Source organism: Lagenorhynchus albirostris, chromosome 14 (assembly GCF_949774975.1).
Source record: "Lagenorhynchus albirostris chromosome 14, mLagAlb1.1, whole genome shotgun sequence".
Classification (NCBI taxonomy): Eukaryota; Metazoa; Chordata; class Mammalia; order Artiodactyla; family Delphinidae; genus Lagenorhynchus; species Lagenorhynchus albirostris.
The window spans coordinates 47,991,917-48,019,724 of NC_083108.1; the positions used below are offsets into that span (position 1 = coordinate 47,991,917).

The 27,808-nt window shown below is 36.6% G+C and overlaps 1 protein-coding gene across 7 annotated transcripts; it reads right to left on the reverse strand.

Annotated features, from left to right (window-relative positions):
• Positions 1–27,667, reverse strand: IMPACT (impact RWD domain protein). 7 transcript variants are annotated; one of them, XM_060121326.1, is made up of 13 exons: positions 27,522–27,667; positions 26,312–26,440; positions 25,262–25,314; positions 24,016–24,078; positions 16,641–16,726; positions 12,533–12,655; positions 10,587–10,684; positions 8,203–8,276; positions 6,203–6,332; positions 4,940–4,996; positions 4,024–4,111; positions 3,472–3,606; positions 1–2,543 (listed from the first exon to the last, which is right to left on the reverse strand). In XM_060121326.1, exons 1-13 carry the CDS (start codon positions 27,555–27,557, stop codon positions 2,530–2,532), a joined length of 1,086 nt encoding a protein of 361 aa, XP_059977309.1. In that variant the 5' UTR covers positions 27,558–27,667; the 3' UTR covers positions 1–2,529. The 7 variants fall into 7 exon arrangements, 6 of the variants coding, with proteins under 6 accessions (XP_059977309.1, XP_059977311.1, XP_059977310.1 ...); XM_060121328.1 differs by lacking the exon at positions 6,203–6,332 and having other exon boundaries at positions 4,940–5,030; XM_060121327.1 differs by lacking the exon at positions 4,024–4,111.
• Positions 27,668–27,808: the final 141 nt, after the last annotated feature.

The following is a 27,808-nucleotide window of genomic DNA, read 5'->3' on the forward strand; positions in this document are numbered from 1 at the left end:
TTAAGCCATAGAAGAATATTTATTGACATGGGAAAATGTTAACAATATACTTCTATATGAAATATGCCGAATAGAAAACAGTATATACAGTTTAGTACCATTTTTATGGAAAGAAAAATAGCCATATATACAAAATCATGCATAGGAAAAAAATAGAAGGACGTACATACCAAATGTTAACGACAGTTATCTCTAGACAGTGGAATTACAGGTGACTATACAATTTCTGCAATAAATTTTACCTGCCTTCAAACAGTATCTGCTTCATGCTATTCTTTCTTGGTTGTGATTAGTTTGATATAATGTCTCTCAAATAGGTATCTATCAAATGTTTCATGATATACACCTCCAAATAATACTGCTATTCCCATATATTTCATGATATATACCTCCAAATCATACTGCTATTCCCATTACTTGCTACTTTGTAAGATTTTAAATAGACAAAATTTTAAATAGACAAAATTTTAAATAGACAAAAATTTTAAATAGACAAAATTTTAAATAGACAAATTTTAAATAGACAAAAAGATACTATAACTAGTTAGGGGTCCATAATGAAGAGTGTAAAATAACTCACGTTCCAGAATTGGAGACTTTTGGGTCTCTCCTTTTTACTATCTGACTTCGGGCAAAGGATATTAGGGTTTTTTAGTCTGGAAAATGTGGTTAATAAAAGAAAGAAGCAAAAATATTTTTTTAATAAGGGAAAGTGGGATCAGAGATAAAAATGTTTTCTATAAAGACCTAAATAAATGTTGGATAAAACAGCTAAAAGGGAATTCAAATTTAGTGTTGCAGAAAAATTAACTCACATTCATTTTTCTGTAGCAGCAATTCTTACTGTTTTATATCTTCTTTCACAGGTTTTGACATGCCAAAATTGTGAAGTTATTTTAATGTTAATTAATGGTCTTTAAGGTCTTTAATTATTTTAACAGTTAATACATAAAACATACTTAATTTTTTCATGGACTCTGAGGTAAGTGTTTTAAATAAATATAGGTTACAACAATTAAACACACTTACAACCAATACAGATTTTACTTCTCAAAATCCATCCTAGTGTAAAGCTGTTTACTAGATTCTTATTAAAAATACCAAGTTAGGATGTTAGATCTCTTAAAGGTCAAACATCAGAGAATAGAAAAAAATCTGTGTCCACTCTTCTCTGATGTCTTCCATGTTCCAGCACCATCCCAAATTGCTTCCTTATTTCTGTTCCCTCTCTTTGGAAGGGAATCTCAAGTAAATCTGTGACCAATTAATAATTTTTAATAATTGTTTGCAATCATTATCTAAAAGGGAACAGTTAATGACTTATATCTCATGGATAAATTTGTCTAGATGCCTAGAGGTAAACTGCACAACTTGCAGATGAAAGAAGGAATTTTATAAAGCACTGATGAAAGGAAGATGGAAAAAAAGAGGGATTTTCTCTGTTTTTCCAATCAAAGATTTGCTCCTTCTCTCCACAAAGTCATGGAGTTGAGAAAGATAGCTGGAGGAGTGTGGATGGGAAATGTGCATCACATTTACAGAACTACACAACACACTCTCACCTTACACCAGTGGTGTTCTGCCACTTCTACCCCATTCCATAAATGTTCCGTTAACCATAGCACAGCTTCTGGCATAGTTCTAATTTCTCAATGAAGATCACAAGAAAGTACTTCCAGGTTGTTAAAAGAAACCAGAATATTACACCAACACATTTCGGCGGTGGGAGGAGACTACAGGCACACCATATTTATTGCTTAACAGTACAAGAATTAAACAAAAAAAGTAGAGACTAGAAAATCACTTTTTGAAATTTCACAATCACCAATTTGCGACAGAAACTGAGGCATAACGCTTATGCTAATGAATCTGTTAGATGAATTATCACTTCAGCACATAACTGCAGATGGATACTCCTGGATTTTCACTTAATCCATCACTCCATGAGCACTATAAAATGAAAGGTGACATACTTATGAACTAAAATCACAAGAAGAAACTCTCTAAGATCAATCTTCAATGAGCCCCTATTTCAATAAGCCATACGGAGCAGTAAAAAGCAGTAAAAGGTGATATTCATTTAACAAAATGAGAATCCCAATGACAAGAAATCAGGTATTTATATTCCTCTAGAGACACTTCTTCCCCACCTAACAAAGGCACTTGACATGTAATGAAATGCACAGTTAATTCAGGTACTGCCCTGGGCAACTGTTACCTTCCTAAAATTATATGAAGTGGTGATTAAGTTCAAATTAATCCTTCTGAATCAGCCTGAAACACTCATGAAAATATCACAAGTTCTCTATTTTTGGCAGATGATACAGCCAAAGAAGAAAAGATAATATTGGTGTCCCCAATGAGATGGCTGACTTGAACAGTCCAGGATTCTCTCTCTGCACAACATATTCCTTGATGACTGTGGGATCTGTATATGACTATAGGCAAATTAACCTTTCATACAGTTTCAGGTATTAATGTTCACTCCTCTTCTTGTCTTTTCTTACTTTTTTGTTCTTTCCCAAAGTCTTAGATGATTCCTCCTGAAAAAGACATAAATCAATGTAGTATCTTCCTACATTTATATGAAGGTACTAGCTTAGGACTTTTAAATCTAGTCATATAGAATATGTATAATAGTGAAAGTACAATTACTTCCATATGTACCATCTTTCTGTTTTACAGGGCTCTTTCATTTATAGTCTATTTTAATATTTCTGAAACAATCAAGGATAATCAAAGAAAATGCTCATTTATCTCTGTTATCTAACAGATTTATGTTTGAGTAATTTCAACATTATTTATACGTTTATTTTTTTAATTATTTTTTTGTGTGCGTGTATTTTTTTTTTTTTTTTTTTTGGCCACACCGTGCGGCCTGTGGGATATCACTTCCCTCACCAGGGATTGAACCCATGCCTCCTGCGGTGGAAGTGCAAAGTCCTAACCACTGGACAGCCAGGGAGTTCCTCTCAATACTATTTAATCCATTGTTAATTTTCCAAACTTTACATAAAAGAGATATGAACATATCTGAAATACGAGACAAAAAACCTCGAAGTATAAAGGAAGAAGGCATCTAAAGGCATGCCAGGGGAAAGGGGATACACTATGACACTAACAGAGAATGTTAGAATTTTATAGACTATCCAGTTCACTGTAGCATTAGCTATAACTTCTATGGGTCTCAATTTTAGGGAGTGGAAACTAACTGGTCTTTAAGGTTTTTATAAAACTCCATGAATCTACAAAATTAAGGTTTGAAGAGATGAAGTGATCCTCCCAAGGTCACACAACTGGTCAATCACACTGTTCTGACTAAAACCTAAGCTTCCAGTTTCCTAGTCCAAAGGTTTTTCTAATGCACCTCACTCGTTCTGCTTCACTCTTAATTTTCGTTTTCCTTTTTCTTTTTAAATTTCACAGGCAGTGGTGAGAAACTCTCTAGATATAATATCAGTAACCACTTACTGGTGAACTTGTGTAGTTCTTCTCCACTAGAATGTTTCTGGCACAGTTGTTGATATGTTTGAAGCGATCTGGTCCTAGCAAAATCCCTCCATACCAGCGTGATACCACCACCATGACATTTCTCACATTCAAAATCTGTTATTTTCAGAAGCATAATTACATACAAATATAGACAGGTACAGATGTGAGTTTTAAAGAAAAATGAAAAAACCCATACATAAAATTGCACATAAAATTTCCCCGACTTTAATGGCAGAACCATGAGCAAGCAGAGTGCGATTTGTAACAATTCAGGGGACAGAATGTTAGAATGAGAAGGGAATTTGGAAAACAAACACTGTGCTCCACAGTGTCCTTGAATTGCAAACTTGGGGACCACCAGGCAGAGTGAAGGGGAGATCATGCAGTGGGGTTCCAGTTCTTGGTGACTTCAACCAGAATAGCTTAGCTTAGGCAGTTTTTTACCCCTAGGTCAAACAGCAACACAAAACCTGCTTCTGAACAAAACAGCTAGAGAGAACTGGGGCTGCATGAGTAATCACTAGTGCCTACCAGTAAGGTCTTCTTCAGTTTGACATTTGTCAAATGCTGCCCTTAACGTGAAGCCCACCAGTCTACAGGCCTGACCCCCACAGAGTTCCTATCAAGGAAAGGGCCTGGTCAGAAAACAAACCTCCACATACAATAGCAGAAGAAACTATAGCAACTACCTTAGGGAAAAAACAATCCATTCTTAAAATGAATGAACAATCAATGATCACCAGACAGATGAAGAAAATCCAGCAGCATGAAAGAGAAAGGACAAGATAAACAAACTAAAATGGACTAGGAAAAATTTAAGGAAGAAAACATCTAAAAAAAGAAACTCTAATTAGTATACTCAGAAAAATTTTAGAAGATATTGTATCCATAAAAGCAGAACAGCACACTATGAAAAGGGAAAAACAGAGAACAAGAAAGAACTCTTGAAAATTAAATACATGGTTGCTAAAAAAAATTTTAATTTGATAGAAATTTTGGAAGATGGTCAAGAAAATGTCTTAGAACATAATAAGGCAATGAGATGGACAACTTAATAAAAAAAGAAACATTCTGGATCTACCCAGAAGTCCAATATCCAACTAACAGGAGTTCTGCAAAGACAGAACAGAGAAAATAGAGGAGAGGAAATTGTCATGAAACAAAAAGGATAAGTTTTTCCAGACCTGAATATAATCTTCTGTTGTCTACGACTGAAAGAGCTTGAAAGCACAGCACTCGTTATTAACCTCTTGCTTTCTGCCCCACATCCAGTGGTTAAAATTATCTCTCTATCGATGTTCAAAAACTAACTACTAATAAAACCAAATTATCTCATGTTATATAGGCTAACTGATTTACTTATTCCTAAATGGAATTTAGGAATGAATTTTGTTGAGAAATTTTATGGTTCACAGAACAGGATTAACAGGGTTTAACTCACACTTACCTCCATGAGGTGGAGAAGACGCCCCCCAGCTGCTGTTTCCCCGTCATCCTCACAGTCCTGTAAGAAGGTCTGTTTATCCTCACAATATATTCTAGAAATACACGTGACAGTGTTACACTTTAAAACCTTGAAATATTGTATTCAATAATAAAAGTTACTCCTTCATATTTGTTGCCATCAATTTATTTCCAAAATCAGCATTACTTGTTTTAAAAAAATCTTTCTTGAACTATAAATTAGCTATATTTTCACTGACGATTTCCTATCCAGTATGCTTCACTTTTTATATTTTGGAAAGCTAGGAATCAAGCGTACCTCCTTTAAATCAGAAATGCTACAATTATGGGAAGGTGAATTTACACATCTGACACTTCCTCCACTTCATTTAATCTTGAAGCTGAGATTATAGAGAATAGTCACTAAAAAACGTTTACTGAGAATAAACTGTATATAAGCATTATAGGCACATAATAGGCGCTATGAAATGGTATAAAAGAAATAAGTGGTGTACTCCTGTCATCAAAGAGCCTAAACTCCAGTGAAAGAGAAAAAAAGTATATAAAGAAGATGGAGGTGATAAAACCAACATTAAGTTAATATTTTATACTTTCCTAACATCTTATTCTAGCTGCCAAGCATTTATCTATCTTCCCCATTCTAAGAATTATAAGATTTATTTGTCTCTGTAATTTCCCCCTGGATAGTTATCAATATCAGAGATAAATCATGGTACTTTTACCCATTTAAATTATCTAGAAAGTTAGCACGGGCTACATTGCAGATGAATAAGCTTGGCAAATAAGTGTGAGTTATAAAAAGAAAACAGTGCCAGTTAAGGTATGCCATCTAGTGCATTTTTTAGGCCCTTACAAATGGTACCATCTAGGACTAGGCAAATATAGCAAAGATATCTTTCCAGTTATGGTGATAAAAAGCCAAATATTACCTTATCTATACACCTAAGTCAATTATATTAATTTTATTATAGCAATCCTATTCATTCATTCATCTTCCCATCTACTCATTCATCCACTCAGTATATATTTACTGCCCACCTACTATGACCAAGCTCTACTATTATTTAGAGTTGGCCTCATTTGAAGAAAAGAAAGTTAGTACTATTAAACAAAATTTTATATGGCAAATTTAAGGCAAAAAGGATTCCGGGGTTGACTTTATAGAACAAATGAAGAAATCTGACTATATAAATCAGTACTGTTAGGTTTAAAAAAAAAAGGAAATACCATGGACATTTTCACTAACCCTTTCCTCACATGCCAGGAAGATAATGATGCAGCATCCGATAGCTGTGTGTACGAGTAGCCTGAAGAGTGCCCCATAACTCCAAAGCAGGAACACAGCCCCAGAACCAGGAAGTAACCTTAAAAGGACCCTAAGCATTCAAAATACACAACACAAAGTCCATGTACCAAATAAAGGTTATTTCTTTAACTCCCAGTGGAGTCCTTCAAGCCTCCACTTTATGCCTTTTTATTGTTATCTGACATACAATTCTGACAAGCTAAGCTCCTTCATTCCCAAGCATCAATTATATAAGGGGGTGAGTTGGAGGGGCTGCTACATGCAGTCATGCTGACATCTGTAAGAAGTGACAGCTGGTCACCCATTAATAAGCAAAAATACTCAAGTACTTAAAAAAACAAAAATCTGGGGCCTGAAATAGAGTATCCGGCACATTATTTAACTTTTTGATAACTTAAGATCAATATCATGTCCAGCAACTGTTGAAGGTGCAGCCAACGTGGCCATGTAGGAATAAGATAGAGATAAATGAAATTAGATTCTCAAATTCAGCTCTACCACTTAACGACTATGTGATCTTGAAAAAGTTAACCTTTTTACAGTGGCACAGTTGCTGAAATAATTAGATTTAACTTATGTAAAGCACATGACACAGAGTAGGCCCTCAACAAACACGTGGGACGAATGAATAGTACCTATCAATACTTTTACAGCACATTCTAATCACTGAGACCAAGCACAGTCTAATCCCTCATTTTTATACTGATGACCCTAACTCACTAAGGAAAAACCAAAATTCTGTGTAGTGATACTCTAATAATAAATAGTTTTTTTGGTAAGATTGGGCACTTAAAGGGATGTGACTTAGTAATATTAAAAACTCACCTATCCAAAGTGATAAATATTTTTGAGATTTTTGAGTTTTAGCCTAGATTTTACAAATAGTCTGAATCACATTTTAAATTTGCACCAAATTCCTATGTCTATATTCTGATTTATTTTAGTCCTAAACTATGTTCTGTAAGTCTGTACTAATCTGCATATTTAAAAAATATATCCTTCATCTCTTTACTAACATATCAGCAGATTTCTATAAAACCTTCATACTCAAAACTAAAAGACATGTAGTGAAAGAAGCAGTCTTAATTCACTGCATAAATTGGTTTAAAAGAAAAACGTTAGAAAAAATTTGGCAGTATGTATCAAGAGTTTCAAAAACGTTCATACTTTTTGATAATTCTACTTCTAGGAATCTATTCCTTTTTCCTTTTTGATTATACTTCTGTTTCATTTCAAAAAACAATATGAAACAACCAGAAGCTATCCTGAGGAAATAATGCAAAAAGTACACAAAGATGTTCACGGGACTATTCTTTATAATACTTAGAAAAAATGAAAAACTAAAACAAAAAGGAAATGGTTAAATAAATTGTGGTATGGAGCCTCAAACAAATATTATACAGCCATTAAAATAATGTTTATAAAGCAATTATAACAACATGGAAAAATGCTTTTGTTACACTAAGGAAAAATTTTGATACTAGAATAAAGCATTGAAAAGAATAAAAAAGAAAATATTTCACAATATCAGTTACACTTAATGGCAGAAAATGGTTAACTTTTCCTTTGATTTTTTTTCTGCCATTTCCAAATATTCCACACATGATTATTACTTTTACAGTGGAAAGAAAACACATAATAGTTGTTGCTTTTTTAAATCATGCATCAGTTTTCCCCATTTTTTTTTTTAATATTTATTTATTTGGTTGCACTGGGTTTTACTTGTGGTAGGCAGGCTCCTTAGTTGCGGCTTGCTGGCTCGTTAGTTGTGGCATGTGAACTCCCAGTTGAGGCATGCATGTGGGATCTAGTTCCCTGAGCAGGGATTGAACCCAGGCCCCCTGCATTGGGAGTGCAGAGTCTTAACCACTGCGCCACCAGGGAAGTCCCTTCCCCCATTTTTTACAAAGCACATTCCTAAAATTGTGATGATCACTTACCGGTATGCATAGATGTTGTGGGTGGCACTAGCAATTTTCTTATTCTCATACAATTTGGCAAGAACCATTTTCACCTTAAAAACAGCAGTAATGTAAATAAACTAATGTATACTTTTTATTTGCTCTGTAAATAAATGCTAAAAAAAACCCTTAAAGCATATTGATATACTATTGTAGTGAAATTAACAAGAGTTATTTAAAGACTCAACTACATTCTGAAAAAGCCATTTCCAAAGTTTTCTCTTCATTTTAGGAGCAAAAACTGGTTCTCTAATTGGTACAAAAATGATAGACCTGGTTTTTTTTTTGTTTTTTTTTTTTTTTTTAGCGGTACGCGGGCCTTTCACTGCCGTGGCCTCTCCCGTTGCGGAGCACAGGCTCCGGACGCGCAGGCTCAGTGGCCATGGCTCACGGGCCCAGCCGCTCCGCGGCATGTGGGATCCTCCCGGACCGGGGCACGAACCCGCGTCCCCTGCATCGGCAGGCGGACTCTCAACCACTGCGCCGCCAGGGAAGCCCCTAGACCTGGTATTTTTGACCGCCAGTTATCAACAAATATCTGAGCAGTAACCATGTCCAAGGTACTTGTATATAAGAAATTTTCCCCATACTGTATAGAGAAATTTAAACGAAAATATAAGAATTTCTAGAAATGAGCTCTGAAAACTTACCAAAGTGACAGGTACAGAATAATGGTATGTTCTAAATGTTATAAAACCAAAACTCTCTCTGGGAGTCAAATAAGGTTCATAGAGGAGGTAACAAGAGCCAGGTCTTGAAAGATAAGTGACAGTTCTACATCAAAATGGAAGAGTGGGGTGGGGCAAGAAGAAGCCATTCCACTTAGAGGAAACAGCATGTACAAACATACCAGATTTAGTAAGCAGAAATAAACGATGCTTAGTTAAATTGGAACTTCAGATAAACCACAAATTTTTAAATTATAAGTGTGGCCTATGCAATAATGTTTATCTGAAATTCCAATTTTAGCTAGCTATTTTGTATTTTATCTGTCAACCTTAGCAGGGACATAAAAGAGAAAGATTCAGGAAGTGACCAATAGTTTTATGTAGCTCTACCTCAGAGTATGAATGAGATGATAGAAGATGTATCAGAATGATTAAAGTAGGGTCTTATCACAAAGGGCCTTGTATAATGTATTTAGATATTTTCCTTGTAGCCAATGGAAATCAGCAAAGATTACTGGGTATGTGGGGGAGAAGTGACACGTGGTCAGATCTTTTAGAAGGTAGTTGGCAAGGGGCACAGAAGAAATACTGGAGGTAAGGAAGACCAAGCTGGAGATACAGAGACCAATTTGGATCAGAAATTGCGCAATCTTGTGCTTCTCAGACTCCTAGATTCCTGATTAATAAAGTAGACACTGACCTCTCAGATTTATTTCAGCTCTCACAAATTATGATCCTGTAAGTCTAAGTGACTATAATCAGAAATGGAAAAAGGATCCAGTATGGAGAGATTCAGAATGAAATGTCTAAGGAGGACCCTGGCAACAAGATTATGAGCAATGGCCAAGGGCAAAATAGGGTTCCTGAGAGAAAAGCCCAGAAGCTTGCACCAAAATCTGTTATTTTGACCACAAATCAATGAAGGAAAGAACTTCCTCTTCCAGAGACTAAAAGAGAGTGAAAAGGCAGCCTGGTGCAAAAAACTGTATTCCTATAGTTCAGGGCTTTAGAAGAATTTGGAGAGACCAAAGGGAAGAGACCAATGCTTAAAACCTATGCTAAGCTAGTTAGACTTTTCTGGTTAATTTAACTTTATAGGTATACTGAAATTGTCTCTTACATTAATAAAGTTTAGGCTAGATTATAGCAGCAAGGAAGAAGAAAATGATTCTGCTGAAAAGAGACTGAGAAAGACAAAGACCTAGGAATACTATTTTTGACTGAAGATTTTCCCATATAATATCCTTTGGTGGATATCAGGCCACCTAAAATCAGGAAGCAGAAAGGAAAAGGAATTCAGGGCTCAACCACTCTGTCCACTGTCCCCTTACTTGGGCAACAATAGAACAGGCTAGGTTTTATAGAACTCCCACATGATAAGACAAATAATTTTTCAACAAACTATTGATATTAAGCATCATAATTTTCTACACCACCACAATGGGTTTTTCTTCTTTGAAAATCCATTGGAGAGTTAAGCCCTAATCAGAGTCTAGCTACAATTTTGAAAGCAGTGATAAACAGAAACAAATATTCCATGATTCCCAATAATTTGGAGGTAGAAAATTAGCAAATAATTTTTATCTTGCATGAAAATTAAATGTAATAGTATAAACAAAGATATTATTGCAAAACCATTTCCTTGAATTACTTTGGTAAAACAACATCAAAGTGAACTGGACACAGTAAGTTTACCTGTTTGGGACAAACTACTGGAGCCAAGTGTGCCTGAAAAGTACTTCTTCGGTCTGTGATAGGAATGCCATGATCAATCGGAGGTAATTCTTCTATTTCTATAAATTTAAAGAATTATATTACTTTTATTTTTTAAATTCTTACATTCAAATACTGAAAAATTGGCAATGGTATAGTGGGGGGAGTTGGGAGAGAGATGTAAATTATATGGCAAATCAACTCAAATAACAAATACTTGTTGTCTATTAAAATTACATTATAATTTTAAGTAAAAAGTTTCCTAATATATTGTACATTAAGATAAAACTACTTGACTTATAAATGATTTTCACCTGCTAAGGTCACCCAGTGGTAATGGTAGGTTGGGACTCAAATCCTGGAGTTGTTTCAGTTGTATAAGTTGATATAACATCTAATTTTTAAGAGTACAAAGAGGTCCTGAGACCAAAAAGATTGACAGCTGCTAATATGGAGTATTTATTCATTTTACTGCTGATGGACCTCTGGGTTGGGAAATCTATGACTTCATTTTGTATAGCTGTAATATAATGTCTTCTGCTAATAAAACTGTTCCTACTTCATAGGATTGAATTAAATGTATCAATAGTACACCAAATTGGTATTCCATCGAGTACTGTGATTTCCAGTTATTCTGGAAACGATTCATTTTACCCTTAACTTAGATGAGAAACTTACCGACCATCCTAGCTGCTGCACCTGCCTCATTTAGGATGAAAAGTTATTCAGAAAAAAAGAATTTAATTTTTTTCTATTTCTATTCACTGATCTGTTGAATCTTACCAAGTCAGTTTGCTTTATAAGTGATGAAACACTTCAAGTAACATGTGTAAAAATATTTCTGGAGCACTTTAAATAACTTGCCAAAAATCACTGCACTGGTTTGTGGCAGGACATGGCGAGAAGCCAGGTTTACGCAGGATGTTCTTCCTTCCCCCAGTGGTGTTCTCTTCTTGAACAGACTGTGACCACTGCACTAGTACACTACTAAGGTCAATAGGAACTGGATGCGATTTATTATGACTACGATTTTCACTCTTTTTCTTTTAATAGTGGATCTTCTTTCCCAAAAGACATCCTATGCCAAATCTGCAAATATGTGTATGAATAAAATGGGAACTACTTAGAGTGAAACAGGAGCAGGTATACTGGGTGTTCTTCCCCACTCATTCACAGCTTCTTTGTCCCCTTCCACTAATACTGAGACACTATGCAAGAACTTTAAATTTTCATTTACTGTTTTAAAAGCTACTGTATAATGGCATAGGGAACTCCCTACCTTCAAAGAGAATGAACATTCCCTCTGGTCTATCTTGTTTTTGTAAGAGACTTGAGGAAACTGACTATATCATTCAAAATTTTAAAATACTAAAATGGAACATACTTTCTGATAGAAATATAGAGCTGATTTATCACATAAACCTATCCATAAGCTGAATACTACTTTATCATGGAACAAATTTGCTTAAGCAAAAACTAAAATCCTAAAGGCATTTCACTAGCTTTAATTCAGTGGTGTACCTTCAATTATTGTATTTATATTTGTGAGCAAAGACTAAAATTTAACTCTGAGCTATCAGTAGACAGCTAAGGATTTCAAAGTAAAAATATAAAAGTAGGATGTGAACTGAAAATATTAACACAGCTTTTCTTAATTTCAATTTCTCTCACCACTAATTCAAAACTCCAGATAAATAGCAAAAAAAAAGAAAAAAGTAAATTTCTATTTTTTTCCTCACCATTCTGATAGACCTAGCAAACACCAAAATGGCCAGGAGACAGAAAAAAAAAAACCAATTCTCTACAAATTAATAAGAATTTCCTAAAATGTGAGTTTACTAAATTTCTATACCATTCCAAATGGTATAGAAATTCCACTCATAATGCTACCATCCCGCTTTCCTCAAAATAAACTAGTAACATTATACCTGTTCGATTTTCACTGACATCAAAATCCAATGCTTTAACTGGATTTTCTGGTTGACATGCTAAAATGAGATCATCTTCACATTCAATATCTTCCTCTTCAGTTTTCTTCTTTACGTCTGGGCCTATGTGGATATGAGACATGATGAGTGATCATAAGACAGTAAGAAATTACACTTAAAAAACCATTAGTCTTGGTCTCTAGACACCAGTCTTCAACAGAAGGAACCAGGGCTCCTACAAGAAGTGGTTGACTCCAGGGTTGGGACAAGGAAAATACAAGATGATCCTGGAATATCTTGTGATTCCAGAGTAAAGAAATGTTCAAAAAACAATGGAAGCTTATAAAAAGAACACAGGAGCCTACCTGAGAGCTCTCCTAAAGGCCAAACCTGGTACAATTTGAGCAACAAAATAATGACAGTATGGAATTTTAACTCATGAAATAAAATAATATGAGTTCATACTAATATAAGTAATCAAATAAATAAATGTGGAAAAAGAGACATCTTGTTCTCAGAATTCCAATTAATCATAGCAAGAAGGAAATGAAAGTCACCATATTGTTACAACACCATATTGTTTACAAATACTGTTGATAAGATACACTAATGGATACTAAAATCAGTAGGTTAAAGTTTAAGGAGGAATAGGGTATTAGCATAGCCTCAAAGTATCTCCCCCAAGATACTTATCAACTACAAAGGGAAAGACAGTAACTGGTAATTTTATATGTCAACCTGGCTAGGCCATGGTACACAGATATTTGGTCAAACACTATTCTAGATGTTTCTGTAAAGGTATTTCTTGGATGGAATTCACATTCAAATCAGTTGACTTTGGGTAAAGCAGATTGCCCTCCATAATGCAAGTGAGACTCCAGTTAAGATCTTAAAAGAAAAAGGACTGACCTCCCCAGAGGAGGAGGGAATTCTGCCAACATACAGCCTTCAGACTTGGGTTGCAGTATCATTCCTTCCCTAGGTCTCCAGGCTGTCAGCCTACCTTGCAGAGTTTGGACTTGCTAGCGTCCCTAATCTCATGAGCCAATTCCTTAAAATCAATCAATCTCTCTCTCCCCGCCTCCCTCCCTCCTTCTCCCCCCACCCAACCATTCCTTCCCTCCTCCTCTCTCTGTATAATACACACACACACACACACACACACACACACACACACACACACACACATCTTATTGGCCTGTTTCTCTGGAGAATGCTTGATTAATACCGTAACTTTACAGTGAAAACATTTGGCAGATACCACCTTAACCAAGGATCAAGGTAAATATCACCATTAATAAAGCATATTGATATCATTAGCTCCTTGATATAATACACTGTGAAGGATACAATATCATTTCTGTGATATTCTTGCCAAAATGCCTAATCTTACTCCAATCATGAGAAAACAATGGACAAATTCAAATTGAGGGACATTCCACAAAATAGTGTCAGGTCATGAAAGGTCAAAAAAGTGAAGGAAAGACTGGGGAACTATTGATAGACTAAAAGGGAGTAAGGAGAAATAACAACTAAATGCAACCAAGAATCCTAGACAGAATTCTAGAACAGCAGAAAGAACATTAGTGGAAAACTTAGTGAAATCTGAATAAGCTCTTTAGTTTAGTTAATATTATACCAATGTTTGCTTTCTGTTCTTTATAATTATAATATGCTTATGTAAGATGTTACTAGGGAAAGCAGGGTGAGGGATATAACAGAGCTATTTCTACTCTTTTTGCAACTTTTCTGTAAGTCTAAAATTAGTTCAGAATTTTTTAAAAGTATAAATAGTATACAATTACTTCAAGATTTAACATTTCTGGGGTTTTCTTGCTGGCGCAGTGGTTAAAAATCCACCTGCCAGGGCTTCCCTGGTGGCTCAGTGGTTGAGAGACCGCCTGCCGATGCAGGGGACACAGGTTCGTGCCCCAGTCCCGGAGGATCCCACATGCCGCGGAGCGGCTGGGCCCGTGAGCCATGGCCGCTGGGCCTGCACATCCGGGGCCTGTGCTCCACAACGGGAGAGGCCGCAACAGTGAGAGGCCTGTGTACCACCAAAAACAAAACAAACAAACAAAAAAAAATCCACCTGCCAATGCAGGGGACACAGGTTCGAGCCCTGGTCCGGGAAGATCCCACATGCTGTGGAGCAACTAAGCCTGTACGCCACAACTACTGAGCCCTCATGCCTAGAGTCCATGCTCCGCAACAAGAGAAGCCACCACAATGAGAAGCCTGTGCACCACAACAAAGAGTAGCCCCCACTCGCCGCAATTAGAGAAAGCCCATGCATGGCAATGAAGACCCAATGCGGCCAAAAATAAATAAATAAAATAAATAAAAATTTTACATTTCTATAGTAGAAAAAATGAAATAGTAAAGAATAAATATGTACTGAAGATTAATAGTAAAATAAAAATAAATTACTTGTCAAGTGGGTACCCTGGAGAAGAAAATTCTCATGAGATATCCTGATCACTAGCTTATACCCTTATTCATTTTTCAGAATTATTAAACCTTCCATTTTAATATGAAGTCTAGAAAATTTCTAATTAAAAAATTCTAAACAAATTTTTTTCAAATTATAAATTATACAACCTAAATCAATAACTCGAAAATTTTTAGTGTGGCTAAACTAAATTATAGATATAGGTGGGAAAGGGAAAATACCATTTTAAGATCAATAATTTAAAAAATTTCCTAATAGTTCAGTGATTCCAAGCTTTTTGGAGTCCTAAATTTTTGCTTATTATCCCACATTTTTGCAATTATCCCACACTCTAGAATGGTGGATTGGCAAAACTCAATTTTTGTTCTGAGGTTTCAAAACCCTTCTCAGATGCCCTGAAATGCTGCAAAAATCAGAACATGAATCATAAAAAGTCAAGGAAAATACTTAAAAAAAATATTGTCCCAAGATCAGAATATCTTCAGACCATTTATCTCTTTGATTTTAATGGAAACAGTAAAAACATTTGCTTCTATAGAGAAACAGTAAAATGCTCTGAAAAAATATATATTTCTATCAACTTTAAATCTATAGTGATTTTGGTAAGGGAATCCTTAATAATTGGTTCCATGTAAATAACCTTCTAAAAATTAGTAAATAGACTATTGGGTTTTGTTTTTTTTTTAATCCCCCTTCTCCCCAAATTGAAAATAATTCTATCAGTGATAATAATAAAACTCTATTTGGAAATAAAATGAGGCTTAGTAATTTTCCTCTCTAAAGGGCTTTTGTAGTAACTGGAACAAAGACTAGCAAAGTAAATAGAAAACATAAGAAATTTCTATGTTGTTGTATATTATGATTCAATAAAACTATAATAATAGAGCAAAATATCAATTTTCAAATGTCCTGAAATTATATAGTGGTGATGGTTACATAACTTTGGAATAAGCTAAAAACCACTGAATTATACATTTTAAAGACTGAATAATCATGGTATGTGAATTCTATCTCAATTAAAGAATCAACTTTCAAAGTCAATTTTTATATCTTAAATACTGGTCAGTGTGTTTCCCAAAGTTCTTTTTCTATAAACACTACACTCATGTGAAGCTAATATCTAACTTATATAGTCCAATAATTCATGAAGAATGTTACATGGTTCATATTACCATAACAATAGTTAAAGAAAGCAAAGTTTTTTGGTTTTTTTTTTGCGGTACGCGGGCCTCGCACTGTTGTGGCCTCTCCCGTTGCGGAGCACAGGCTCCGGACGCGCAGGCTCAGCGGCCATGGCTCACGGGCCTAGTCGCTCCGCGGCATGCGGGATCTTCCCGGACCGGGGCACGAACCCGTGTACCCTGCATCAGCAGGTGGACTCTCAACCATGGCGCCACCAGGGAAGCCCCAAGAAAGCAAAGATTTTTGACCCAAGTTCTTTAACCATAAAATTCTATAAGAGTTTATAGTAATATGAAACCAAGCAGTCTAAAGCTTATAGAAAGAAATAACCATATTTACATGAGTAAAGAACTTTCCAGAGAAACATATTTTAACATATAATAACATAAAACAGCATACAGATCTTCATTAAAAGTTTCAATGAAAATATCTAGATGAAAATTTAACTACTGTAAATTAAAAGAGCAAACCTACCTGGTTCTGTCATCTGAGATTTTTGTATTAGGACATCTCTTATTTTCTCCACCCACAGGTAAAGAATACTTTCACCAATATTCTGTCTAAACAAAATTCAGGGGGAAAAGGTGTTATTAAAAATTTCCTTCTCAGTGGCATGGACATATATACACTACCAAATGTAAAACAGATAGCTAGTGGGAAGCAGCCGCATAGCACAGGGAGATCAGCTCGGTGCTTTGTGACCGCCTGGAGGGGTGGGATAGGGAGCATGGGAGGGAGACTCAAGAGGGAGGGGATATGGGGATATATGTATATGTATAGCTGATTCACTTTGTTATAAAGCAGAAACTAACACACCATTGTAAAGCAATTATACTCCAATAAAGATGTTAAAAAAATTTCCTTCTCAAATTCAAGAAAATATAGACATATTTACAATCTAAGAAATTATATGCAATCTAGCTGTGCCTTTTTTTGGAGCAGGGTTGCTGTGCCGTGCAGCTTGTGGGATCTTAGTTCCCCGATCAGGGACTGAACCCAGGCCCTTGCAGTGAAAGAACTGAGTCTTAACCACTGGACCACCAGGGAATTCCCTAGCCATGCCTTTTAAAGAGGAATTTATAAAAACATGCAATTTACTAACATTTGTGGATGAGTATTTAATACATCAACATTAAAAATTCCAACTGGCTCCCAAATTAAAATTAACATTGCTCACTTAAAATAAGTAGAAGAGTTGCAACCAAAGAGGGGAAAGAAAATTTCTGAACTTGAACTGGATGAATTAAGATAGATATAAATATGATTTAGTTTCTGTCAGCGAATATAATTGTAGTATTGATGCCCAGTCATTGCTTGCTTTTCTAAACTTTTTGAACAATTTCAAACCACTTTTTTTATGTACTTATTTCAACAAATAAGAATACAAAGCATTTGAGAAACTCCCTCAGAAAGCCAATTTACAAGACTTAAAAGACAATCAATGGAAAACTTTATATTCTTATTTTGTTTCGGACAAAATATTCTATTGCCCAAATTGATTCATTTTGGTTCCGAATAGCTGTCTGCCTGCCTCAGATAATTAAATCCATCTCAAAGGCTCACTGAGAAAAAGAACATGTCATAGTTCACGTCCATAGCATTATGTTAAATGATGGCAACAGCAATAAAATAAAGGCCCAAGTGTCTACTCTTAGGAGATGACACTAATTTTAGATAAGTTTTAATAAGTGTGTTTAAAGAAATCATCATACTACTTCATAACACCTTACCTCCTTCCTCTAACAGTTGCTCTTGAAACCATCATCTTTTTATCATTACTCATCAGCACCCAAAGGGAAATTTCAAAGCAAGCATACAGAAGAAAACAACACTGTTTTCAAATAATTCTGTATCCTCAAACCCTCCATCTCACCCGTAACTCCTGAGTACTAAAACAATCCTCCGTGTACTTTGGCAACCTGTCCTATTTAGAGAGAGCAAAAGTCAGTTGGAAAGGTTTTAAAAAACTGAGAATGTTGGTTGAGTTTCTTTTAAACAATTCCTACACCATCCTCTCTTCTCAATAAAAGATTGAGAGGTATACAGACAGAGAAAGGTAAAATGTACTGAGTATATACTAAGCCCAAAGTACATTATATGTATCAACACATTTAATGCTCATAATTGTCTAATAGAGTAGGTTTTATTTCCCCATTGTACAGATGAGAAAGCAGACCTAGAAAGATCAATTAACTTGTCTAAGACAATAAGCAGTAAGAAGTCCAGAGCCAGAAAGTGAATGTAGACTTACTCCAAAGCTCAGGTCGCCCACTGTGTTTTGCTCTCCTATCAAGCAGCTGTGTCCTTAGGCAAGTAAGACACTTGAACTCTGAGTCTCAGTTTCCTCACCTATAAAACAGATTTACAGCATCTTGCCTTACTTTACAAAAGTAGTCTCTTTTCAAGTGGACCTATCTTAATTCACTCAACAGATCTTTAAGGGCCTTGCCTATACACCAAGTACTACGTGCAGCCCTGGGGGTATGGTAGTGAATGAGAAAATGGGGTCCCCTGTCTCAGTGTTTACAGTTATTATCCTTACAAATGTATGGTTTTATATGTAATTCTCTCCATCCCCTAATCTCATTCTATTTAATTCATCACATCATCATCACCAAAAGTAGGAGCACTAATATCCAGTGTATATTGAACACCTACTATATAAGACGTAGAAAATGCTTTGTTACTTCACTTAATCCTCATTCATAACCACCCTTTGAGACAGGAAAATCATCCCTCTGTGAATATATATATATTCACATTCAGATTTGTTGTTATTGTTGTTAGGGGACTATTGGGGGCAGGGGACGATGGAAAATACCTTGGAAGAATTTTCACAATTAATAGGTAATTTTTCCTAATAATAAAGAAATTAAACCTTAACTCCAAATTTCCTCTCCTCTGGCCCATGGCTTCCTGCAGAACAATATACAACAGCACTCTGCCCATAATCAATTATTAAATGCTTCCTTCTTCCCTAGTATTTAACTAGACTTCCTGAAATCCATTTTAAGGAACTTCTAGTGGATGTGAAACGTTTCCTAAAGAAAATGAAAATTAAATTATTTGTTCCCTTGGACCCCCAAATTTATCACTGATGGTGGTTTGGGTGTTTTTATTGTTGTTGTTATTACTGCTGTATTTGTGTTTTCTCTCATGACAATAGTTTGTTCATATCTTTTTGATTCAAGTATAGTTGATTGTTCATATCTTTTAACTACAGACTAGGATTTGGTGGTTTTCAAACTTTTGCCTTCGCTGTAATGAAATCTCTCACAGAAACAGACAGAAGCTGTAGTCTTCCCTCCTATGCCCTTCTTCCCCTCACCCAATGGTCCTTGAGGAAGTCAGCTGAATCCTAAAAACTGGTACAAAATCTGAGAACTACTCATTATAGGGTGAGATGCTAAGCTTTTATTTATGAAATTAAGTTATGGTAAAGTAGCTGAATATAAAAAGTCTAGAACAAAATTTGTTTCAAACTGAATAAAAGATCAACTTGGATTAAAAACTGATATTTTAGTTGAGATATGCTGTGATTAAATACACTTAAATAACTATTATCCAATTCAGAATGATCCAAACAGAAGGCAAGTTACTTGTGACTCTTGTTTTACTTGCGGCTCTAACTTTTCTATCTTTAATTTTCCAATATTTATATTTGTTGACTTAAGGGTAAAGCTATTCACTACAATGTACTACTAAGTTGTGTGACCTTAGACAAATCACTTGATCTGAGTTTCCATCATCTCATTTTCAAAATGACAAAACTGGATGAGATGATTCTTCTAACAAGAACAACAAAATTGAAAGCTGCTATTATATAGTGCTAAAATACATTACATGGATTATGTCACTTAATCCTTACAATGATATTATTCTTTTATCCTCATTTTACAGACGAGAAAGAGGTCACACTATTTCAAAAACTGACTCCAGAAGCCTGACAAAGACAGCCTTAACATCAGCTTGACTAAACTTCAGACAGGCTGAGCTTCCTGACTCTAGGTCCTGACCTCTCTTCCTTTGCTCCTTTGGAATTATGGACATCTTTTTAGAAGTTCTGTCAGTGTTAGAACCTAGGAGTGTCTTTCTCAAGGACCTGGGAGCCATTCTTTTGAAATGTAGTCATCAAGGAAGACAGTGCCCTATCTCCCAGTCTCTGTTGGCTGGTAGGGGCCTAACTCCTGATGAGCCACAATTTGCAAACACAGATAGCCTAATCACAGAGAAACACACTTGCAAACTCAGGAAGAAACTTAATGTGCTGGACACTCTCACTGATCAACCTCCCCCCAGCATCCCCCAGTGCTTTTCTACAGCTCATCCCAGCCCTTAAAAACCATACTGCCTTTTGTTTCAGGAAGTTGAGTTCAGACTGAGTTCTGCCTCTCTCCCCTGTTGCAATAGTCTTGAAGAAAGTTTTCCTTTCCTGTTTAATTTGGTCCGCTGCACTTTCTGCTTTGACAAGCCTCACTCTCCAAGCTCCAAACCTAAGACTTCATGATACATCAGAATGTGAAGAGCTGTGGGAAATTAATCGTTTCCTTGGATTTAAATTAAATAGTGTTGAAATGGACTATCATAAATTCAAATTTAAAAAAATTTTAATCCTTTTCATTTTCTCTTAACACCAATTAGTATAATGTTCAAAGTATTTTTAAATCTGTTATTTACCTTTTGTTTTATTAAACTATTTTCATATATTCAAAATATCCGTATGTAAAATGTTTAAACAAAAATAAGGTATGATAAGCAAATGAGTCTACGTCTACACAATCACCAAATCCTAGTTTATGTGCCTAAGTACTTCTTTAACTGACCGTTCTTCTCCCTTGCACTCTTGTTGCCTTCATAAAGGTTTCCACTATCTCCCTCCTAGCTACTGACTGCTTTTCCTACGATATCCCTCACTTCAAACTCTTCACAGCCCACCCTCCACACTGCCACACAAATCTCATTACATCACTCCCCTGCCTAAAATGCCTACAGCCTATAAGATAATGCCCAAACTCCTTACCAGCTTACAGGTTCTTTTTTCTTACACCTACCTCAATTTCTATCCCCGGCATGTTGAACTATCTGCTGAACTCTGAAGATGCCAGGTTGCTTCGCACCTACATGATTTTGCTCATGCAGTTCCTTCTATCAGAAAATCTCTCCCCCTCTGATCACCTGCCAAACACCACACCCAAAGGTCACCTTCAAAATGGAACCCTCCTTTACAACCTCACCACATGCCCAGAGACCTCTAAAAACAATAGCACTTGGTCCAAACCTCTCAGTAACTGTCACTATATTGTGTTGGTACACAATTAATCTATATTAATTTTTAAATTCCAAACTCCTAACAGAGTGCAAGCATATAGGAGATACTCATAAAATATTTACTGGAAAGACTTAGTTTTCAGACTTTGTCCCTCCTTACATAAGAAAAAACATAGTTCATCTTCTTATCTAGGCAAAAATAAAATTTAGCATTCAAAATGATGCCAAATAAATATGAAAATCTTGATAATGTTACAATATTTAGAACATAATAAAACTATAAACATTAAGAACTATATCCATACATTTAAAATGTTTAATTTTCAATGACTAATAGTGTTTTTCACTTGTTGCCCCCTGCTGGGATTTTATGGGAAAATATGATTAAAAGTTGTCACACAAAACTTTTAAAAACTGAATGTATATTTCTATTTAGACCACATGTGTGAAAATACTACTGTTGGACTGGGGTTATTTTCAAGTGGTTTTAATAAACAAGACAGTATGAACCATATCCTATCTTTAGAACAAACTCCTTTGTTATTTCTGATCCTTCCTAATTCTCTAGTAGCTCAAGTGAACTACTTAGGGAGAACAGCAAGTTGTGTCCTTATAGGAGGGTATCTCTTAATAAAGGGGGGCACTTTTGGGGCAGAAAAAAGGCAGATGGGAAGCCATTTCAGAGTGAATGGCATTGTGCATAGATAGGAGAAAAATCTAATTGATGAATATGATTAACAGGATGGAAGCCAAGTGTTGGAAGATTTTTCAAGAAGAGAAAGTGTTCAACACCACCAAAAGTTACAGAGGTCAAGTAAGATAAGAACTGAAAAATGACTGTAAGATGTATAATTACAACATCACTCGTGAGCAAATTTGTAGTATATTTATCTTATTCTACTTTAGGGGGGAGATAAGTTGGTAAATAGGCATAAATAAAAGATTACAGAAAGAAGTTTGTGGGGGGCATAAAAGTTGGAGTGGCCAGTAAGGTAAGGGACAGGTATCAGAAAACATTTCATTGAGAAAACATGTAATATTTATATGCTGAGGATGATGGAATCACTAAATGGGGGCCTCTCCCATTGATATGTCCAGTTCTTGGTTACTTCCAGAGTCAAGTGTAAACCTAGGAACTCAACGAAGACCACACTTCCTCTAGGAAGAAACAAATAGAATCAATTCCATGAAGACTTAGCATTTTTAAATTAAATATTCTGTGAGGAAAAGAAACCTGGTCTAGATCCCACAGATACAAAGGGGGTTCTCTCACTGTGCCAAATGGGGTAGCCACCTACAACATATAAGACGATCCTTACCAGTTCCTGGATTACAGTAAAACTGATGTTCCAGAACATTATTTGTTGTACTAAATTAATGTATCTCATTAAAATTAACCCAAATCACAGGAATATCTTCTCTGGACTACTTCACTAGCCTCCTGATATCCCACATCTATTCTTGCTCCCTTCCAATCAGTTCTCACCCAGAAACAGAATGGTGTTTTCAAAATGAAAATCTTATCATGGCATCACACCACTTAAAACTCTTCTCTGCTTCCCAAAGGCCTTAGGATAAAGACAAAAATCCTCAACATGGCCTACAGGACTCTCCATAATTTCCCCTGCCTACCTTATTACTAAGTCATTTTCCCACCATGTTCCCTTCTCTCCTCCCCTCTCTTTTCCCACTTAATACCACCATTACGTTGTATCTTGACATGTGCCAAACTCATTGACAGAGAGCCTTCGCACATGCTGTGGCCCTTCACTGGAGTTATCTTCACTTACGTAACTCAGCTCTTAAGTCAAACAAGCCATCCCTGACCTCCTAGACTAGGTCAGGACTTCTTTCAAACTCAATTAGTACTGTATATTAATATCTTTCTTTTACAGAACTTATCACAGCTGCAGTGTGACATTCATTTTTACAATGTTATGAGTAATATCTCCCCTACCTGCAAATCTTTCTTTTACAGAACTTATCACAGCTGCAGTGTGACATTCATTTTTACAATGTTATGAGTAATATCTCCCCTACCTGCAAATTCTAAATGAAAACAGGGACCATTTCTGTTTTTGCTAATTATGCGTATGCAGGATCTAGTACAATGCCTGCCATATAGCATTTGTTGAATGAATGAAAGAGTGAAAAATACAGTTTATCAATAGACTCTCTGTCTTATGGCCTAATACAAGAACATTACCATTAAAAATATATAGTAGTTTAATGAATAATTATGCTTAGGATTCTGCTGTTACCAGTTTCATTCAACATAGCCTATGAAAATAGCAAAATAAGAGCAGTATCTCTGAATTACTTTCACAAGCTGGCTAAGTGTCTTTATAGCTATTAGTTCTAAATAATAGTGTATTTTTGTTTCTAAGCAGAATTCGTATCAAATGTATATATAAAATTACATTATACAACCAATCTTTCAAGGATTTTTCAAGTATATTCTTTTTGTTAATGGAAAAGCAGCTTAACAAAAAGTTTAGAAAAGGCCCTAACATATCATGATTCCAACAAAGGCCCACAATAGAGTCACTCATAGAATTTTTTTTAATCATCCATCACTTACATATATATTTCCTCAAGGCTATTCGATAAATCTGCACGTTCTTGCCCTTGAAGCCAAGGAGCACTAAGATTAAATACAACAAAATAAAGAAGATTATTCAAAGATTGTGTTTATATCTCAAAGAAAAAATACTGATTAATCACAAACTGGTTTTATTTAACTTTAAAAATTTTTCTATTTTCATCAAAATGTTATGTTATGTTGTATAAATCGATACAGTTCCAAAATGCTTTCATTGGCATTAATTCATTTATTCCTCCCCAAAACCATGATGAAGCCAACACCATTATTATTCAATTAAAATATGGCTTAAAAAACAGGGGAGTTCATAGGATATCATCAATCTGCCCTAGTTTACCTAAGTGGCAGAGGAGGTTCCAGAATCTAAATTCCCAGATTCGCAGTATTTGCCACACTATCAGGACTTCCCAATGTTTTCTAACTGGTGTCTCAAAAACAACTCTAACAAATAAGTCAGCTGCCACATGACTGTAAAAGAAATAATCAACTTTTTCTGAAAAGGGCACAGATGTTCACAAGCATTCTATAATATCTTTCATTGTCAATAAAAATGAAAAATTACAGAACCATGAGTAATAGCAAATTTTACCGCTATGGTTTTAAAACACTCATACAAAAGACAATCCGACTGGAAGGTAAAAATTTTAGTAATTGAGATTTAATGCAATTCTGTCTGCACAGGTTTACACAGCTTAGTAGGTCAAGCGGGCAAGCTGGATCAAAGGTTACTTGCAATCAACACGTCATGACTCATTAAGACTGCGCTTGGGCTGCTGAGATGGCTCCTCCACAACAAGGGCAGGACAAGCACCACAAGCACCATGGGTGATTCCTGGAAGGCAGGCTGTCTTACACAGAGGCATGTCAAAGAACTGGCGAGGCCAGCAGAACCAGGTTAGGAGCAACTCTATAGGCCAAGGTTTCTAGATTGCTAGGTTGTCTAGAGAGGAAGATTTCCCCCCCGTCTCTAAAGACAATTCTGTAGCTATTTTACCCACTATGGATCCTCTGATTCTCTATTATACTAAGTGGCAAACTTCAAAGTGTTTTTACATAATTTAATTTTTAAGTTTAAATGCTCTACATCAAGTCCAAAAGGTGTTTTTAATTTCTATATACATTTTGATAAGGTAGTCTATATAAACACAATGTACAGTACAGAGAAACAATCTTTGAAAAGTATAATCTTTTTATAAAAAAATATAAATGTAGAAATATAGCTTACTTCAGTTGATAAATAGGTGGCGCTGTACCTGGGTATTCATTCGGTAGCATCACCTACAAAGCAGTTTAAAAACAAATCTGCTTATACTTCATCACGGCTCAAAAATAACAACATTCATAAAGCCAGTCATTGGACAGATTTCTAACTTGCCAAACTAAGAAACAAAACCATTGTTTTGTTAAATTTCAGGAGAGAATTCCCACCTCATATTTATGCTTCTGCCTTAAATATGTTGTTAAGATGATGCCAATCTTTTAAGAAGGAGATCATTATTTGCAGAGAAAGTATAAAAGCAATGAAAATTATAAAATAAGTGGGGAGGATAAAGACAAAAGGAAAAGAAAAACTGAAATAGGGGCATTATACCCCAACCCCAAATGAAAGAGCGGCATTATAACATGTTCCAGATATTTTTCTGAAGAAATTAAAAAAAAAAAATCCTACCAGACACTATTAAATACATTAAATAGCAAACACTTAATAGAGAACCATGCACGTTTCTTTTCAAATCAGTATTACTATAAAAACAAACACTGACAAAAACTCAATTTGGCATCTTTTATGTTGGAAGTATAGGCAGTCATCAAAGAATAAGCATTAAAATAGAAAGCCATAGCTGATGTTTTCATTTAGCCTAACCACAACTGATTCCCAACTAACAAAGAAATGAGTATCTACTCTATGAACCATCTAAATAACTAACCTATTCTTCCTCTTAAATGTTAGTCATCTTCCGAGGTTTAGACTCTCTTCTATTAAACGTACTGGATAGTGAAACTCAAGTCTGCCAATGGTACATTAAGAACACTTAAATAAATAAAATAATTGGGAGAGAAAAGATTGAGACCATCTATGAAAGCATTACTTGAGAGTGATCTGAGATTTAATTACCCATACGTTTAGATCATCAGTCGTTAACAAAAGCCAACAACAAAAAGACTATTCAGAACAAGTCACACAAGAATAATCATTAGAGGAATACAATAGCAGTCAATCATACAAGAGTCAACACTGTAACTGGAAAATGGCTGTAGAGAAGGGCAAAAATACCTGCAAGCAAAGGGTCCATTTGGGGTCATCTATATCGTCGCTAATTCTAATACAAAATATTTTGGCACAGTCATCAATGACACACCATTCCTCGCCATATATAGCTGCCATTGCTTCAATTTCCTCATTCTGAAAGAGGTTGATGGGGGGAAAAAAGTCAAAGAATGCACCGACCCTAAAAACCTGAGTTTTCCTTATTGCTTTATAAGGTATTTGTATTTAACATCACCAGCTTGGATGAAGGATCCCTGAATGAACGATACCAAACGTTCTCAGCAGCCGGTCACCATGTTCTACTCTCTGGGTACCAGACACGATTGCAATGACTGGCACCAGCCTTGCTACTACATCACTGTGCTTTTGACCACTACTGAGCCAAAATATACATGCACTCCCATATCCTGCAGTGAGATTTACAAGTGAAAGGATAAACATAACTCCTCTGCTCCACCTTCTCCTTTTAACAGGCAACCCCATGCCCCCACTCCCTGGTGGCACTGTTACTTATTATATTCGCCCTGTATTACTACTGGCTATCTCCTTCGTTGTTTCTGTTTTGAATTTGGGCACGAGGCTGGGCGGTTGTTGGGGTTTTTGGTCATCAAACCCTCGAAACATTTCAGAAATTACTCTTTTGGTTTCGGCTTAAAGAAGAGTAAAACCGGATCTAAAGGTAAAAATGGGAAGCAAAGTGTACATTCAACTTTGTATCGTCTCATTTTGTCCTCATAGCGCATTCGGAAAAGCTTTAAGAGCGCCCACGTGAGCCACGCGCTGGGGAAAGCTCAACGCCAAGAGGAGGAAGGTTCACTGACTCCAGGGTCTGTGTTATTATTGCCCGTTTTGCGAAAGCAGAAACGGATCTTAAGTGACCTGTCCAAGGTGACCCGGCGGGGACAGGGCGGGGAGCAGAACCCGGGTTTGTGCCTCCGGCCGGGAGCTGCTCAATCGCGTGCTGATGGTTGACGATGACAGCGCCCAAGGCAGGCCCAGGGCGCCGATGCCCGTAAGCGGCCGGCCCGAGAGCGATCGGCTGAGATCAAGCGCCGGGGCAATGGGACGCGGCGGAGCGAACGGCGCGGCCTCCGGCGCGGGCGGTGCGGGCGAGACCGGGGGCGGCCCCGGACAGAGGCCCCTCGGCCGAGGAGGCCCGGAACGGTGAGGCGAGGCCGAGCCGAGCCTAAAGGTCGGCTCCCCGCCGGGGCCTCACCTGCCTCTGGTCGCTCCCTGCGTCCCCCTCAGCCATGTGGACCCGGGAGCGGCCGAGCGGCCACCGCCTGCCTAGGTCCGGAGAGCGTGGGCGGGCCGCTGCGACTGTGAACCGAGTGCGGCCAGCAGCGCTGCCCGCAGCGCGGGCCGACCCGGAACCGCAAGCCAGCCACGCAGCGCGGCTCGCATCTGCTTCCGGGTTGCGGGCCAGGTGGGGCTAGGGGGCTACCGGCGCCGGGGCTACCGGCGCCAAAGCTTCCTATTCTGGCCTCGCGCCTGCCTTTCCCC